This window comes from Eleutherodactylus coqui, chromosome 3 (genome assembly GCF_035609145.1).
Source record: "Eleutherodactylus coqui strain aEleCoq1 chromosome 3, aEleCoq1.hap1, whole genome shotgun sequence".
In the NCBI taxonomy this organism is placed as follows: Eukaryota; Metazoa; Chordata; class Amphibia; order Anura; family Eleutherodactylidae; genus Eleutherodactylus; species Eleutherodactylus coqui.
In genome coordinates this window covers 284,491,863-284,508,613 of record NC_089839.1, presented here as the reverse complement: position 1 = coordinate 284,508,613, position 16,751 = coordinate 284,491,863, and the positions used below count along the sequence as shown (strand labels likewise).

General features: G+C 46.3%; 1 protein-coding gene across 1 annotated transcript in view; it reads right to left on the bottom strand.

Annotated features, from left to right (window-relative positions):
- Positions 1–16,751, bottom strand: part of FAF1 (Fas associated factor 1) — a 256,577-nt gene that overhangs the window by 226,271 nt on the left and 13,555 nt on the right. Inside the window, exon 2 of the mRNA XM_066597616.1 lies at positions 9,490–9,558. Coding sequence (XP_066453713.1) covers positions 9,490–9,558 — 69 coding nt within the window. The remainder of the gene's footprint in view (positions 1–9,489; positions 9,559–16,751) is intronic.

Sequence of the window (16,751 nt, the reverse complement as noted above, 5' to 3'; positions counted from 1 at the left end):
GGGACCGTGAACCTGCTGTTTAATATAAGGAGCGTTACGTCCTCGGAGCGGTCAGAGTTGTAAATAGAGTTCAGCCAATACAAATCGGTAGAATGTTCCGTATGTGTATTACGCAGCGTCTTACCACTGTGTCAGCCAGCGGGGCTATCGCTGCCCTACGTATATCACGCACGATGGAATGCGCAGAGTGACTTGCTCTGTTATTCCCCACTCTGTCTCATAGCAGTGCTGCGTATTGAACACCATACGTTTGCAATGTATCGCATATATACAGCGTTTTATACACACCCATAGCGTGTGAGTGGGATATGCAAAAATCTATGTATCTGAATGACTGCGATGTACCGTATATTACACGCGCGTAATACGCAATTCAAGCATGTTCATATAAATGAGCCCTAAAAAATTTTTTTTAAAAAAGACATTTTTTATCATCTTGTCCATTTCCATTTTAACCGATCTATTTTATGCTTTGGTCTTCCACGTCTTCAGCGCGTGATCAGTTCAATGAACATAAAAGCGGAACCAAATCAGAAACCTTTCAGTTCCGTCACGCCATTGACTACCATGTTACAAAAAAAAAAAAACGGAACAGAACCGAGTAGAACTGAAGCTCAGAAAATCCCATTTAAATCAGCAGGACTTAAAACTGAAATGCAAAACTGCTGACATGAACGAGTCCTTCGCCCTGCCAATGGCCAAAACCCGTCTGCAGGGTACCTGGCACGTTTTCGCATGAAGCAGCAATGTCATTTCTTTTTGTGTAAGGTGAATTCCGCACGTGGATTTTGCCCATTGGCCGGCAGATCCACTGCATAAACCGCGCCAGAATAGCTGCGGAGTCCATGGCAGAATCCACCACGGCATAAAAGCATCGCCATATCCGCTAATGCAGCAGTCAGGTGACTGGCGCTGACCTGTAATACCAACACTATGAGTGAGCGTGGCGCCGAGCCCATGGGATTACAAAGAATCTCATTATATATAAATTATAATAAAATATAGAATGAAATTATCTTTTAATTATATAGACTCAGCGCCGCGCCCGCTCATAGGCTGTTAGTGTGTATATATATATATATATATATATATATATATCTATATATATATATTATACACACACGTAAATAACCTAATAAAGCAATCACATACCGATACAAACAGTGTCACATGTGCTTTGTCCTCTCCGGAGAATCAAGCACCAGCGAGTTCAACGCTCCCCGCCTGAATATCATGAGTCACCAGATTTCCCAACACGGAGGGCGACATGAGGACACAAGTGGCTCCGAGTCTAGTGATGCGGGGCCCAGATATATTGTAATAAGCAGTTACGTGTAGGAAATAAGTGTCAGATTAGGAGAATTTCTGGATTACTGGATGCCAGATTACAAAAAAAGTCACAGAGTATCTTAAAAATAAAGAAATAAAAACTTTTTAAAAAGTTGCTATTGGTGCAAAACCAATTTCACATTCCTCACCTAATTCCCCCAAAGCTCACATTTCCACGGTTTTCCCAAACTTTGTTCACAAGCATCCAGCCTACCAGTGGCCACAATGGTCACGTGCCGCACTGCTGCCACTTTGCCTCTCGCCGCTTTATACCATTTGCAGCTGATTTTGTTTTTAAGAAGTTGGATCACCCCTTTAAGGGCCAACTCATACAAGCGTATATTCAGTCCGTGCGCTGTCCAAGTCTGCAATGGCCTAGGCGACAGCACACAGACCCATAGTAGTCAATGTTCCAAGGAACGCATCAAAAAACGCAGCAGGTACTATTTTGGCGCGCACGCCTGTAAGCGCTCCCCTCTCATTCATTTCTATGGGAGTGTGCGAACGCAGCCTACTGAAAAGAGTCACGCTTGCTGTTTGCGCTCGCCGACTCCTCCAGAGGACGCCGCATTGAACAAGGGAGCGGGTGAGCATGAGGCTCCACGTCGCCCAAACTATGGAGTTCATAGCCAATAAATGAGGTCAGACGAGGACTTGTCCAGTGACTCTTCACAAGGAGCAATGCTGCATAATGTGTGTTCTATGGGAAGCAGGGACACTTCCACCATTTCTCCAACCCCATACATTAAAGTGGATCCGTCAAACATAAGCATCCATGTATCAGTTATTTGGCCTTGTTAAAGAACCAAGCCAAGAAAATACTCAAATGGGCAATTTTGACCAAGAGCTGCGCCGTGTAAATGCGGAACCCAAAAGGATACAAAGCAAGAAATCGCTCATTAGTCCCTTGGTGCCAGCTCGTTAAGGAACGGTCATCAGTAGTTGATCGGCACTCAAGATCTCGCCGATCAGCTGTTTCTCCAGTCAACGGGGTCAGACGTTGGAGACGATGGGAGTGAAGCCGCCTATTACACTTTAGGCCCCGACCATCAATGATGTCCGGTCCTGCTGCAATGACAGCGATCAGGAGGATCAGCTGATCAGCGGGATCTTGAGTGGCAGGTCCTTGCCAATCAACGATCGGTGACCTATCCTGAGGAACACTCCTTAAAGGTAATTATCCAGAGCAACCAATCAGAAATCAGCTCCTCTGCTCTGCTTTTTCCAGTAGTGAATAATTCAACCTTTAAGGGTTAAATTCATCCAGCCATGTAAAAAGGAAAAAAAAAAATGTAAAAAAAGTCAACAAAAGTTGTACAACTGCGTAAAAACTTTTGCCAAGCCACTTGCAGATACTTTCAATTCTTTACCTATGACCTTGCAGTCCATGTTACCCCGGCAGGTGAGCGGCCTGCACCCAGGTAAGATCCGGACGGCCGTCATACACATACAAGCCTTGTGTGCGTCTGATGACGCTTCGTATGACACCTATTGGAGACAAAGAGCTTTCCCTGTGGCCAAAAATAAAGTCAGTCCTCATTGCACCAAGAAGCCGACGGGTCACTTGGAGCCGGGATGATGACTCTGCAGTTCTGGGATTTAATGTCTCTCTTTCTTGGCGATTGTGCAAAGAAAACAGAGCAGGAGGAGTTGTGGGAGGAGGGGGGGGGGGGGGGGGGGCGCGATTCTGCGCTCTCCAAATTGCTGATATTTCTATATATAAATCTTGAGGAATTAACTTTGTACGAGGCCCAACGGTGCGCATGTACAACTACAGTCACAGAGCATGCTCCTAGGATGCCGTGGCCCAATGGTTAGTACTGTTACCTTCCAGCACCGGGGTCCTGGGCAAGTCCCAATGCAGACAGGGACTGATTTAAGTGATGACAATCTAAGTACAGCACTGTGGAATATGTACAAGCCATATAAATACATGAAATCCAATATACAGGCCATAGTATATAGCTCTCATATTGGCCGCCCATTCTATAAGCTCACTGGCTACCTAGTAGGATGTGTTTCATGAAGATAACCCCGGTCCGTGTGTCCTATCACAGCATTTACTAGTCATAAACAGGACGGGGGACGTAAAATACGCTGTACATGAGCAGGCGTAAGCAAGCAAAAACCCGACAATACGCGATTCCCTACGCAGTGTTTTAACGATAAAGTGGTGTGAGCCCGACCTAAGCCAAAAAGAAGCCCGTGAGCCCGGCCCGTGACCCTGTGTACCTCCCTAACAGGCGGTCACTGGCATTAGGGTTTTTTTTATAATTTGTATTTCCCATACCGTCGCTTAGCAATGGCGCGGTTACTCCCACCCTCCACACGATGTTAATTGCATATGGGCTGCGAGTCAGACGGCCTCCATTGACATGCCGCGATTTTTCATCCGCTCGGAGTACGCAATTCGTATCTGCAATTGTGAACGAAAAATTGAAAGTTCACGCCTTTCAATGCTCGCGTTTTACGGCGGATTGTCTATGCAAAACACAAATCCGCCCGATTTGAGCGAATCGTTGTGTGTAAATGTGCGCCCATCGTGCACTTACCGTCCATCGCGGAGTTCAGCTCAGGTGAATATCTGTCGTTCCTGATGAGAGGGACCGCACACAAAGTTCTCCATGGGCAGCGCTGATCAGATTCGTTCAGCAGCTGTCTCTCTGGAGAACAATAGCGATGTATTTAGAGAACAGACCACCCGCTGTTCTCTAAATACATGCAAATGAAGCTAGTTAGCTACTAATAGGCTGATTAGTCATTAGTACCTATGCAAAATGTTTACTCAAAACAGTCAGTTTCTAGCGAATGTTGAGCGATCATCTGTGTGTGTAAATGGGGCTTTAGATGGGGTAATTATTTTACTCCCCCCCCCCCTCCCCACTGCATTGCGCGCCCTCATGGCCACTGTCCAGGATATACAGTGGGCTAATTAAGAAAGTGCATATAATGAAGACAACTAGCTGACAGTCTCTTTATAGGGAAGCGGTCATGAGATTGTAGTAAAACAAGCTAAGGACAGGCTGTAATATTGGCTGTCCGCTGATTTACAGTCATTTTTGTTGGTCTAAGTAGAGTTTGAAGTTTTCCCGCCGCATGTAAATGAGGCACAGTGGTCCGGTGGGCGGGCCGGACCATCCCTAAAGTCCACCCCTCTCACCTCCTTAGACATGGATGATGCAGTAGGCATCAGCCGCATAGTGCTACCAAGTCCCGCATGTGCCTGGAGATCATCAACTGGTGCATGTGCCGATGAGCCGCCCCTTCTGCAGGTCATTAGACACTCTAGTAAGGGCAGCTTCTGTAGAATGTAGAGCATGAAAACCAGAATGTAAGGGGTGAAGGAGAGCATTATGGAGAGTATGTTAAGTTACACTGAGGGGGGGGGGAATGTTCGTGTGTCCATATGTGTCAGTGCGTGTGTAGTGGGGCACAAACATTAACCATACGATGCAGGTATGTCCGTGCAGCGCACATCTGTGGAGGGTCTGTCACGGCCGTAGCGCACACAGCAACAGAAGTCATTTAGGTGCAGGAGAGGAGAACATGCAGCTTCATCTGCGCTCCTCCTGAGAAAACACATTCCGATATAAGACGCTGCCATCTGTTTTCTGCTGTCTCTCGGCCAGATACAATAAAGACTTAATCACTTATACTTGGACAATCTGACATAAAATAGAAGACACACTGGGGATAGTTTGGAGGAGAATCCTACAATTTAACTGTAGCGTACGGCGTCCCGCTCATGGACGGAGTGTCCGTGCACCGCGTGATGCGAGCGGAGATCTGGGGCGCAGTCGCGTAACCCGTGTAAATACGCCCTTAAATGATATAATTCTGGAGCATCTTTTCTTAAATTTTTGCATTGTGCAGCTCCTCTGTTACTACTCCTGGAAATGCATAGTCAACATTGACAACTGGGAGGTTCCATTCTGCTTCACAATAGGGCGTGTCTCTACATACTCAGACCCTGTCTAATCAGTGCTGGCAAGGTCACACAGCCACGGCCTATTTACAAGGGAAATGGAGGCGGTCTGTTTTTAATTTATTCATATATTTCCAGGAGGAACAACAAATATTAGATAAGTGAGAGCCGCACCGATTCCTGCACCAAAGGACCCTGGTCATTCGCTTCGTCCCAGTCCCCCCACCCACCCACCCACCCCAGAGAGAAATCACAGTATCAAGATTGTGTCTAATAAGTATCAGACAGGGGGCTGAACTGCATGGAAGTGGTTGCAATGTACATGGGAGATATCCAGAGTGTGACAAGCAATCAGGCGAGGGAACATCGGATGGAAAAATTAGTTTTTCCCAGAGTGGTCCTTCAAGTTCACGAAAGACATCAGGCCGCTCTTGAACTCTTTTATAGAGTTTGCCATCATCACATCCTCAGGCAGAGAGTTCCACAGTCTCACTGCTCTTACAGTAAAGAACCCCCTTCTATGTCGGTGTAGAAACCTTCTTTCTTCTAGACGTGGAGAGTGCCCCTGTTACAGTCACAGTCATAAATCTCTGTATTCTCAAAGTTTTCTATGTCCAGACATCACACCTTCGTTCAGTCCAGTATTTTTGCTTTTGTTACATTTCTTGCCTACCAGAGCCTTGTTGCTTATATATAAGGGGCCGGCATGTGAAGACAATGGCAACATAAACCAGATACAAGAAACCAAGTCTTCATCCCATGTGCTATCAACACTAATATCAGGAGCTTTTCTGATATGTACTTGTTCTACTTCTCAAATTGTACTCCTTCTAAGGCCTCCTGCACACAGGGGTTGGGCAAAGTGCCGCGATTTTGCTTTCACTTCCGCCCGCGGCAGACAGCGCAGTTTAGCATACCTCATCATTGATGAAGTGCGCTAAACGTCCAAAGTAGAACAGACTCCGCTCGAAAATCAAGCGGCTGTCGAGAGGCTCCACTTAAAACAATAGGAGCGTTATACGATTAGCGCGGCTATGACAACGCCGCACTATTAACGTAAAAAAGCGGCTGTGTGAGGGAGGCCTTAAAGTGTGAAACAGTCAAGAAACTAGGGAGAGCATCAACAAGAGTAGCAACACATTTTAGGCTCCCTTCACACAGTTTTATGAAGTTTTTTAGTAGCTTATGTGGATGAATGATCACCAACATGTTCATTTGTGCCCACAGACCAGCTGTAGATCTGCCTGTTCACATGGGGGGGGGTGCCTCCGATCAGGAAGCTACTTTATGCTTGCGTAAATGAGTCAGGGCGTCCTATAAAGCGAACGTGCCGAAATACAAGCTGGCCGTCGTTTGTTCGGGCGATCGCGAGTTTAACATTCATTTACGCCCGTTTATGGTGAATGGAGGCGGCCGGCCGGAACGATCTGCAGCCCGCTCCACCTTCATTCACTAAGCAGTGAAAGCACAGAAGTGAATATCACTTGGGACGACCATCAGGCGCTTATTGGTAAAAGGGCCATTGTGGCATTTTCCATCTAAAGGCACAAAATTGGGTTAAGTTTCAAAACGAGATGACTGGGGGAGATAAGCAATTTAGCCAACATGTTTGAACTTTTAGGAATGGGGCATAATGCCCATAGCGAGCCTCTTTTTCCACGGCTGAATGAGCACATACTCCTTTAAAAAGCCCCGAGTTGCACATGACAGCCTACCAAATGCTTCCTCCCACATATCACACGACTGGTAGCACCTCCTCACTTGGCCGCATACTACGCAGTGAGCTCATTTACAAACCAAGACACGTGTGTAAAGCTTTCACGCCCAGATCCCGTGTTCCTCAACCACCTGGGACTCTATGAGCCTTCCCAGCCAATTGCTTCTGACAGTATCTCCGCTCCGATCACTGATTAAACAGAGAGCTAGAATATTAAACGGGCAATGGCCGCTACAGCGGAGCATTGTACATCCTGACTTAGTTGTGAATGCAGCCTAATGGAAGCCCTTGTGAGCCTGCAGCTGTAATCCAATTATTAAAGGGGTTACTGGACAACTTTCCTGCATTAGCTCCAAGTATCTTTAACTAAACACAGCAGTGCTTACCTCCCCTCTTCCCCCCGTCTGCTGTGGGGATCCAGCGTCGTTGCCCTGCTGTCCTCCCAACGGCTGCTGAGTAGAGGATGTCACAGGAAGCCACCCGACCGCTGTAGCGTCACCGCTCGTTCTCATCCTAGGCGCCATGATACCGGGACTTCAGAATGTTGACCCTCTGATTGGCTGCAGCAGTCAGGTGACTTCATGTGATGTCATCTACACAACAATCACCAGCGGGGGGCACCGGCGTGGGATCTTCGCAGCAGAAGACAGGTAAGTACTGTTCTGGTTGTTATTAAGACACTTGGTGCTATAGCAGTACAGTTGTCCGATAACCGGATAACCGCTTTAAACCAGGACTAAAATCTGAGTTACCAAACAAAGGGGCCATTCACATCAAGGTTTCAGGCTGTTCCAAGTTCTGTCTAGATTCCCAAAAACAGAATCCGGGATGTAGCCTAAAATCATGGTGTCAATCATCCCTAATGCTTCCCACACACAGACAACGATCTGCCGAATGCTTATTCGGTGGACAGTATGGACATCCCGATTTGCTTACTGCGTTGTCCAAACTGACTGCGGTGCCAGCAATCAGCCTATCTGCAGGGATCTGAAGTCTCCCACCGCAGCTAATCATCTATTGATGAAACTATCCTGCAGATAACAGACTATACGTGGCGGCATAGGTGGTGGGAGAAAACAGCAAAATTCCTCTTTATTCCTCTATAATGCACACGCGACGTTTCGACCCTTATAGGCCTTTCACCTGCTATAAAGCAACTAATAGAATTACCAGGCTTCCCACAGGTCTATTGCGTGTAAAGGTTTGCGTTTATGTGGCTAAGGCCGAATGCAGACGGCTGGGTCGGATTCCGACTGCGAGACACTCGCAGTGCAGAGCCGACGTGTCAGCGATGGCGAGGCTCGCGCTAGAATAGGACGGTTTCCACCCCGCGAGTGGAGTATCGCAGTTGATTTCCGCTTGTGGGCATGGAAATGCATTTTTCAATGCATGTCCTATGGGCTGTGTTTGCTGCGGGATCCAGAGCTCTGAATCCCGCAGTACAAATATGCCTGTGTACATCAGGCCTAAACGTCATTTGCTGTTGATGTGAAGCCAACATAATAAAGTACAGCCCATTTGCGGTGAGCTAAGAAAAATGGCTGACTTGTTATCCACAGAAATTTGACATCTCGCCAGTGGAGTCGCAAAGAAATTTTAAGTAAGGGGGTTGCCCAGTTACTAGACGTGACGCTGCAGCTTCTCATTGATCACCTGATCTCGTGTGACATCATCTGTCACAACAATCACCGGGACCACAGCGGGACTGCAACGCTGAATACTAGGAGTCGCGAAGGGGTAAATATAGTTTTTTGTTTTTTTTTATATTACATTTTTTTTGAACACATCCTATGATGCGGGTGGTCCAGCTACCAGACAATCTCTTTAACATTTAAATTTGGATTTATTTTTTTTTGCAAATATGGCGAGAACGGTAGGTTCTAGAGAGCTGAAAACCCAGTCTAGAACCTTCTGCAGTACCCGATTTAGCTATGTGGCAAGTTTGGTGCAGATTAGAACAGCTGTTACGTAAAGATCTGCATGCATGTTAGTCCGCAGTAATTAAGTAGGGTTAATCCATGGCTTTTCCACCTGGAATCCGTGATAATGAGCATGCTGCGGATTTTCAAGTCCACAGAGTGCTCATTAGGCCGTGCTCAGACTATGTGAGCAGGCATGCTTAGCGCGAGAGTCTTGTGTGCCGGCACGCAGAAACCGCACAATACCATGCGTACTCGCTGCGTGCCAACAATCCCCATGCGCTCTCCGAGTGTGCACAAGCACTTAATATGCTCCAAGATAGTGCGTGCCGCGATATATTTTTTTTGCGCGAGTAATACGCACTCAGAAAAAAACCCGGTGGTGTCGATAGCCCTATAGAAATTAATGGGTTATTGGCATTGCGGGTCGCACAATGACAATACCCCCTTATTCTGCACAGAGTATAAAATACTCCTATTGACACGCACTAACTGCAGGTTCTGCTCTAAATCCTCAACATGGGCTAAAGTGACAAAATAAATATTAGAACAGAGAAACGTATTTCAGATATATTCAGAAAATGGGAAGATAAACTTACTAATAAGTCCCAGTTGTTCTGCTCCAGCAGTGTGATCGCTTCGTCGATATTCTCAATGCCGGTGCAGGCCTGCAAGAGAAGAACACAAAGAGTTACAGAGCGGCAGGGTCTCCGGTTTCAGGCTGGCAGCGGGACCAGGACTCTTAGCTGTGTCACCTTCTCTAGCGCAGCGCGGTCCAAGGTAATGTTTTACCGAACTCTGAACTATACATGAACTTTCCTCCAGCGGACCTTGTAGTGCCGCACAATGCAAACGCTTTACACGCTCACGTAATGAAGAAACTTACTTAAAGGGGTTTTCTATTTTTTGAAAATCCCTTACTACAGAATAAAAGACGGGTACAGGGGTGCGAAGGAGCTCTTCAGGCCTTCGGCCCGGGGTGAGAATGTGCGCATTTTCAAAATGCAGGCTGACAAGATGATGATTTAGGAACCAGATACCATGAGAGGAGTGAGAAAAATCAAATTACAGAAGAGGACTCTACGGGGCACTGAGGGGACACTTTACAGAAGGTACGGGGTCTGCACGGGACCAGATTCTGGCTTTACGGCTGAAAGGAAAGGAGCTGAAAATGGCCAACGGAGCACGAGCGCTTCAGGGTGAAGGTGTAGGTACTCTTAAAACAAAATGCCCCAATACCCTCAGTTACAGTCTGTGTTTAGTGGGATTTCCCAACACTTAAAAAAAAAAAAGGCAGATAACAGAAAACAAAAGTCAAATCTCAATGGCCTGCCTCATCCAGCACTAACATTCCAGTCGCCACAGACAAATGCCTTTCATAGCTTATGTGACTGTTCAGCCAATCATTAGCCTCAGTGGGCATCTGTGCACCAATGATATGTGACTGCTGAAGCCAGCGATTGGCCGAGTGGTTGCAAGAAGGAAGAACTACACATGATCGCTGCAATCACTTTACGGTTCGGATCGGCAAGGACTGGAGCCGTGCTGCTGAACAGGGGAGGCCACTGGAAAGGGGAGTATGGATTTTTTTTTCTATTTACACTACCTTTATGCTACCTGTATACGAAAGGAAATCCCTTTAACGTATATATATGTGTATATATATATGTGTATACAGTACTGTGCAAAAAAAGTTTTAGGCAGATGTGCAAAAAAATGCTGCAAAGTAAGAATGCTTTCAAAAACAGGAGAAATGTCAGGCCGCACTCACACGTGGCCGTTTTTATTGCGATTTTCAACTGCAATGAAAAAAAAAAGCATGTTTTTTTTTTTGTTATGCGGTTTTAATTACTGTAGAAAACTGCAACAAAGACGGCCACGACTGAACGCAGCGTTAACAGTTTATTTTGTCAATTGACAAACTGCTAAGTGAATGAACAAAAGTGAAATCTAAATCAAATTAATATTTGCTGTGACGGCCCTTTACCTTCACAGCAGCATCAGTTCTTCTAGGTGCCTTGTACAAAGTCAGGGATTGTTGTAGTCTGCTATAATTGGTTAATCAAAAACCTAACAGGTGTTGATAATCAGCATTTGTATATGTAGATTGAAACACAGTCATTAACCGAAACAAACAGCCGTGTAGGAGGCTTAAAACTGGGTGAGGAACAGCTAAACTCTGCTACAAAGGTGAGGTTGTGGAAGACAGTTTCATGTCACTATGGGAAGACTGAGCACAGCCACAAGAAACAGGGTAGTTATTCTGCATCAGCAAGGTCTCTCCCAGGGACAGATTTCAAAGCAGACAGGGGTTTCAAGATGTGTTGTTCAAGTGCTTTTGAAGCAGCACAAAGAAACGGCAACGTTGAGGACTGAAGACTTAGTGGTCGGCCAAGGAAACGTACTGCAACAGACGAAAGACATATCATGCTTACTTCCCTTCGCAAATGGAAAATGCCTATCAGTGCCATCAGCTCAGAGCTGGCAGAAAGCAGTGCGACCCGGGTACACCCATCTACTGTTCGGAGATGTCTGGCCAGAAGTGGTCTTCATGGAAGAACTGCTGTCAAATAGCCACACATTCTACGTAGAAACAAGGCCAAGAGACTCAACTATGCTCGAAAACTTAAGAGCTGGGGTGCAGAAAAATGGCAGCGGGAGCTCCGGACTGAGGGGTCAATATGTGAAATATTTGGCTGTAACAGAAGGCAGTTTGTTCACTGAAGAGAGGGACAATAATTGTAATTGGATAAGAAAGAGTTAATGCGTCCTCCGTGCTGAGATCTACAGGCAGATACTTATCCATCATGCAACACCATCAGGGAGGCGTCGGATTAAGGCTTCATAACTGAATTGTGGAATCCACCTGTGTCACCCGCACGTGTAATTAGCAGTTCAATCACCCCATAGACAACCATTGGGTATCCGCAGGTGATTAAATACCAGCGGATGTCATTTTTCCCCGATTTGCTGATCGCCTGCGTGGGAAATAATTGCAGCGCGCTTTATTTTCTGCAGATTCCCGCACGGACGGCTTCCATGGAAGACAATGGAAACAGTCTAATCCATGGGAAAGCAGGAGATTTTTTTTTTTAAAAAGCGCATGCGTGAGGCCTTTGGGCCCGCATGCATCTGCCGTGCAGAAGAAAGAAGACGGGCCAGAACGGAGAAGACCCGAACCGCATCCGGACAGGTGAGAAAATGTCCATGACTGCAGGCAGGGGTGGATTCGTCTTCAGGATTCCACACATGGAAACCGCACATGCCCGGGGACATGAGGCCTAACTCCTAATTTATTCTTCAGCAGCCAATGTCATTAAGAACTAATCTTCAGTGTGAAGAACAAGGAGTCCTGGAAGTGCCGATATGGCCCCACAGAGCTCTGATCGCAACATCATTGAGTCTGTCTGGGATTATATGAAGACACAGAAGGATTTGAGCGAGCCGACATCAACAGAAGATCTGTGGTTAGTTAGTTCTTCAAGATGTTTGGAACAACCTCCCTGCCGAGTTCGTTCAAAAACCGTGTGCAAAAGAAACCTAGAAGTATTGATGCTGTTTGGAAGACAAATTGTGTTCACACCACACATTGTCTTGATTTACAGTTCGCTTTTGACCACTTTGCATTTTGTAAATTGACATGAAAGAACTCTTACTTTGCAGCACTTTTTACACACCTGCCCTAAAACGCAATGCAAACGTAGCCTGGGCTTCCCAATCTGCAGTGCTCGGGACCCCCCGGCAGGATATGCTATAGAGAGAACCCCTGTAGCAATGTCTGAGGCGCTGCCAATAACTGCATCACCTGCGCGATACTATGAAGAGGTGACCTGTTTGGGGGGGTTGCGAGGACTCGGGTTTGGACACCACTGGCCTAAAAGAAATCAATATACTGTTAGAGACGCCGCAGTCAACAGAAATTAAAAAAACTTTCCTTTTCTTTTGTGGATTTACATTTCAAAAACCCTTCCAGGCAAAAAAAAAAAAAAAAAAAACCTTTGCAAAACTGAGAAAACGACGGACTGCCAAATGCTGAAGACAAAAGCTGCACTGTGCGCGGACACCGCGCCGTCTCCGAGACAAGAGCCAATGCGGCTTATCGCCGACAGAAGCACAAAAAGAGCCTCATCGGGTTTACAAGACGCTGGAGAGGAGTCAGAGTCACAAACTGAGAGCCCACTAATCAAGGGAGATGAAGACAATGAGCGGTAACGGGCGGCCCCAGCAATCGCTCCAAACTGAAAAGACGGGCAAGTGCCGGTGACAATGACTTGCTCACAAGTCAACGGAGACTGCAGTTACTGGATCCGCACCGCACGGTGGAGACATGCAGAGCGGGCAGCAAGCACGTCATGCTGCAGAAGTCAGTATTGTCTGTCCTGGAGAGGCCCGTCTACTGTAATGTCACCATCCCCGATAGAGACCACCATTAGGAAGAAGTGAGCCTGTATAATTATGCACCGACCCCTCTATATACTACTGGTGTAAGGACGTGTTACTACTGCCGCAGCTATCATGACCGCATTAAGGATGTGGGCTGTAACTATACTTCTATGACTATTTTATTTAAAGGGGTTTTCCAGGACATTATTACTGATGGTGACAGCTCCATCCCCATTGCAGTGGCCAATGTTGGTAATTGCAAGCACAGCTCCCATTGACTTCTATGAGGACGGAGCTGTCCGTATTCACAGACGGCCTAATATCAGCTGATCACCGGAAGTCCTGAGCAGTAAACCATCGGGGATCAACTAAAGGCGTTCAATAAACCAGGCAGGCTGCCCTTGACTCATCAAGTGAAGGCCGCTGGCACGGACACCCCCAGCCCCTCCAATGGGTATTCCGGATTTTTGCTACTGATGAACTACCCTGAGAATAAGTCATCAATAATTGAACTATGACGATGAGCTGATCCTGCGGCCTGCTGTCAGTGCAGCAGGGCCGGAAATGTACAAAAAAGCTTTACTATTGATGGCCGCTGTCCGTGGGAGTGACGTCTCAGAAAGCCCCTTTAAAGTGTATCTGACATTTCAGGTGACTTTTCAGAGTAAGCCATTATATGTATACATGAGGAATAAAACTATTTTATGACTTGTATACTGCATTTATTACCGGTTGTCCCCTCTTTCCTTGTCAGTATCTCTGGATCTTTTCTTCTCCACATCTCATATACAGAGAAGCAGCAGCAGCATCATCATGGAGGTCATTATACAGCAGTACCGAGCAGTGTAGATGTGAATACAGCACTGGGGTGAGATAAAACACTTGCTGTGCCTTCAACAGCATCTGTGTGTCTCTCTCTGAATCAGCTCCATCTTTCTTCCCTTCCTTAGACCTCTATGGGCAGCCGCTGTAACCTGATCCCTCAGTGACCTGAAAATTCATCTGGTTTCTGCTTCTCTCAAGACAGATTTTAGGAGTGTATTGCGGACATCTGATCAGTATAAGGCAGGGGAGAAGGTATATTACAAAATTTCCTATAGTCTACTGACTTATGCAAAGTTTGTTGAAACAGCAGCCACCATCCAGGATGTGTTTCATATAATCCCAGGATAATGAATGGACACAACACTGAATTCTTGGGACTGGGGGCACTTCTTTCTCAGAATGTAGATTGTGCCATCGTATTTCCTAATCCTGTACACAGATCACATGCAGAGGATTATTCAGGGGCTAAAATTAAAATGTGTTCTCCAGTTAACAGCCCTGCGTGAGATAAAGGAAGGTCCGATGGGCGTCACTTATAGCACTGCTGTCCCCTGATAATACAGACCGGTCCTCGGCGGACTTCTGTCAATGCCGGCCGTACTATTACAGATCATCAGGGAGTTCAGCTTTTACGGGTTATTTTACCGTTTTTCACGTTGTTCTCTTCCTTACTATTAGGCTGGGTTCACACAAGGCGAATTGCCGCCGGCAATCCTAAACCTGAGCCTAAGCAGCAAAGCGGACAGTCCGTTGTGGTCAAGCCCTGCTGAAATGGACATGCCGCATGGAACTCAAATCTGCGACATGTCAATTGTATCGCCGTTTCCGCTGCGGCCTGTCTCCCCTCTATAGGGAGAGGCGGCCGCACGGAATACTGAGCCAGCTGAATGGCTTAGTTTCCTATTCTCAATCATTGTTCTCAAGACTTGTTTAAAGAGTCTTACATAGATTTGAAGGAATGCTGCCATCCAATAGGGGGCGCTGCAGAGGTATTATTCCACCTTCCTTATTCAGACTCGAGGATGTAAGGAGTCCGCCTCTGGTGTAGGTTTGGGCTCCCTTTAAGGGGATCTGTCCTGACATCTGGTTTAGTACACATCAGCACGTAACATCATTCTGCAGCATCTTTTCTTGGAACTTAACATTGTGCTGTTCCTCTGCTGTTCCTCTTGGAAATATAGTCAAGTGTTTACTAAAACAGAGATATCCGGAGCACAAATAGGGCTAATGCACACGGGCGGATTTTTCGCAGCGCGATTCAGCACGGAATTTCCGCTGTTGCACACGGCCATAGAAGTCAATCAGTTTCCGCAGGTCAACACAGACAAGTGGACTTTTATCACAGAAAAAAAAAATGGTGGCATGTCCTATTTTAGCGCAGATCACACGCGGGGGGGCTCAATAGATCTCTATGAATCAATAAGAAAACTCTTTTCATCGTCCTATTTTCTGTTCATTACTCCGATATCTGATAGTCCGGCACTTTTTATGCACCGCAGATGTCAGAATAAAGGAATTTCACCCCATACGTGATTATCCTAATTCAGCCCTGTTATGTAGGAGGAATGCCACAAGACAAGAGATTGGCACCCGCTGCGCATTCACCAACCCAAAGACAACACTAAATCATTGTACTTATGTAGTTAAGAAGCAGGAAGCTGATGTCACCGGCAGGAATGCGGTTTGATCAAGTAATATTACAATTAGTAAATTACTGTACGGTGGATACAAACATGCAATCACTCAGAAGAAGACTACAATTACCAAAAATGATTCACTGTTAGCACCACAAAACCAGTCACCTCTATATGACCCACATTTAACGTGCTGAGTACTTTAAAAGGGGCCCATACACCTTCCATAGCATCAGCCGAAAACTTTGGGTGGGGGTCTCCCACGCCAGTCTTAGTACAATTGCCCCCAGCGCACGGTGCACTAAATACATGAAGAGGCGCAGGCCACCTGTTCTACTACAAACATCTTCGTGCGCCTTTGCAATAATCTACGCCTGCGCCAACTAGTACCTTTCTGGCATAAATTATACACCAATCTGTTGGTGCAGAGTGGCTAAACCCCATCTGACAACCCCACCCAAAAAAGTGGCGGGTCGGACAAGTGAAAAGAAAAGTTGCAAATTTTTGCACAAAAATCTGCAACTTTTTTACACCCGAAATTGGCGTAAAGAGGTTTATAAATGTGCCTAAAACATGCAGAATTTAATGCAGATCCGCACCAAAATATGCTATGTGTGAACACATCCTCCAGAATATATGTTGGTGCAGATCTGTGCCAAGACCCGTGGCATATTTTGCACTGTGGAATTTGATATGGATGCACACCAAAATGTATGTCGTAATCCACATCGTTTGGTGCGGATTTTGACTTTTTTTGCCGCGTATCCGCAGCACGTTCTGCGCCAAATGTGATGGAATTTGATAATCAGCGGCTGCTTTCTGCAGACTACGGACCTCCCAGTGTAGAATACACTATTCTCGGGCCATTAATCCCGCAGCTCGTCTCCCTGCGAGTCCAGAAATAGAAGAGGATCATATATTATACATCATGTCGTCTGTATTACTGGCATCTACAGAACCAACGCTGCTGCCGCACTACCGCATCTGCGCACTAGATGGCAGTCAGCAGGCCCTGGGGA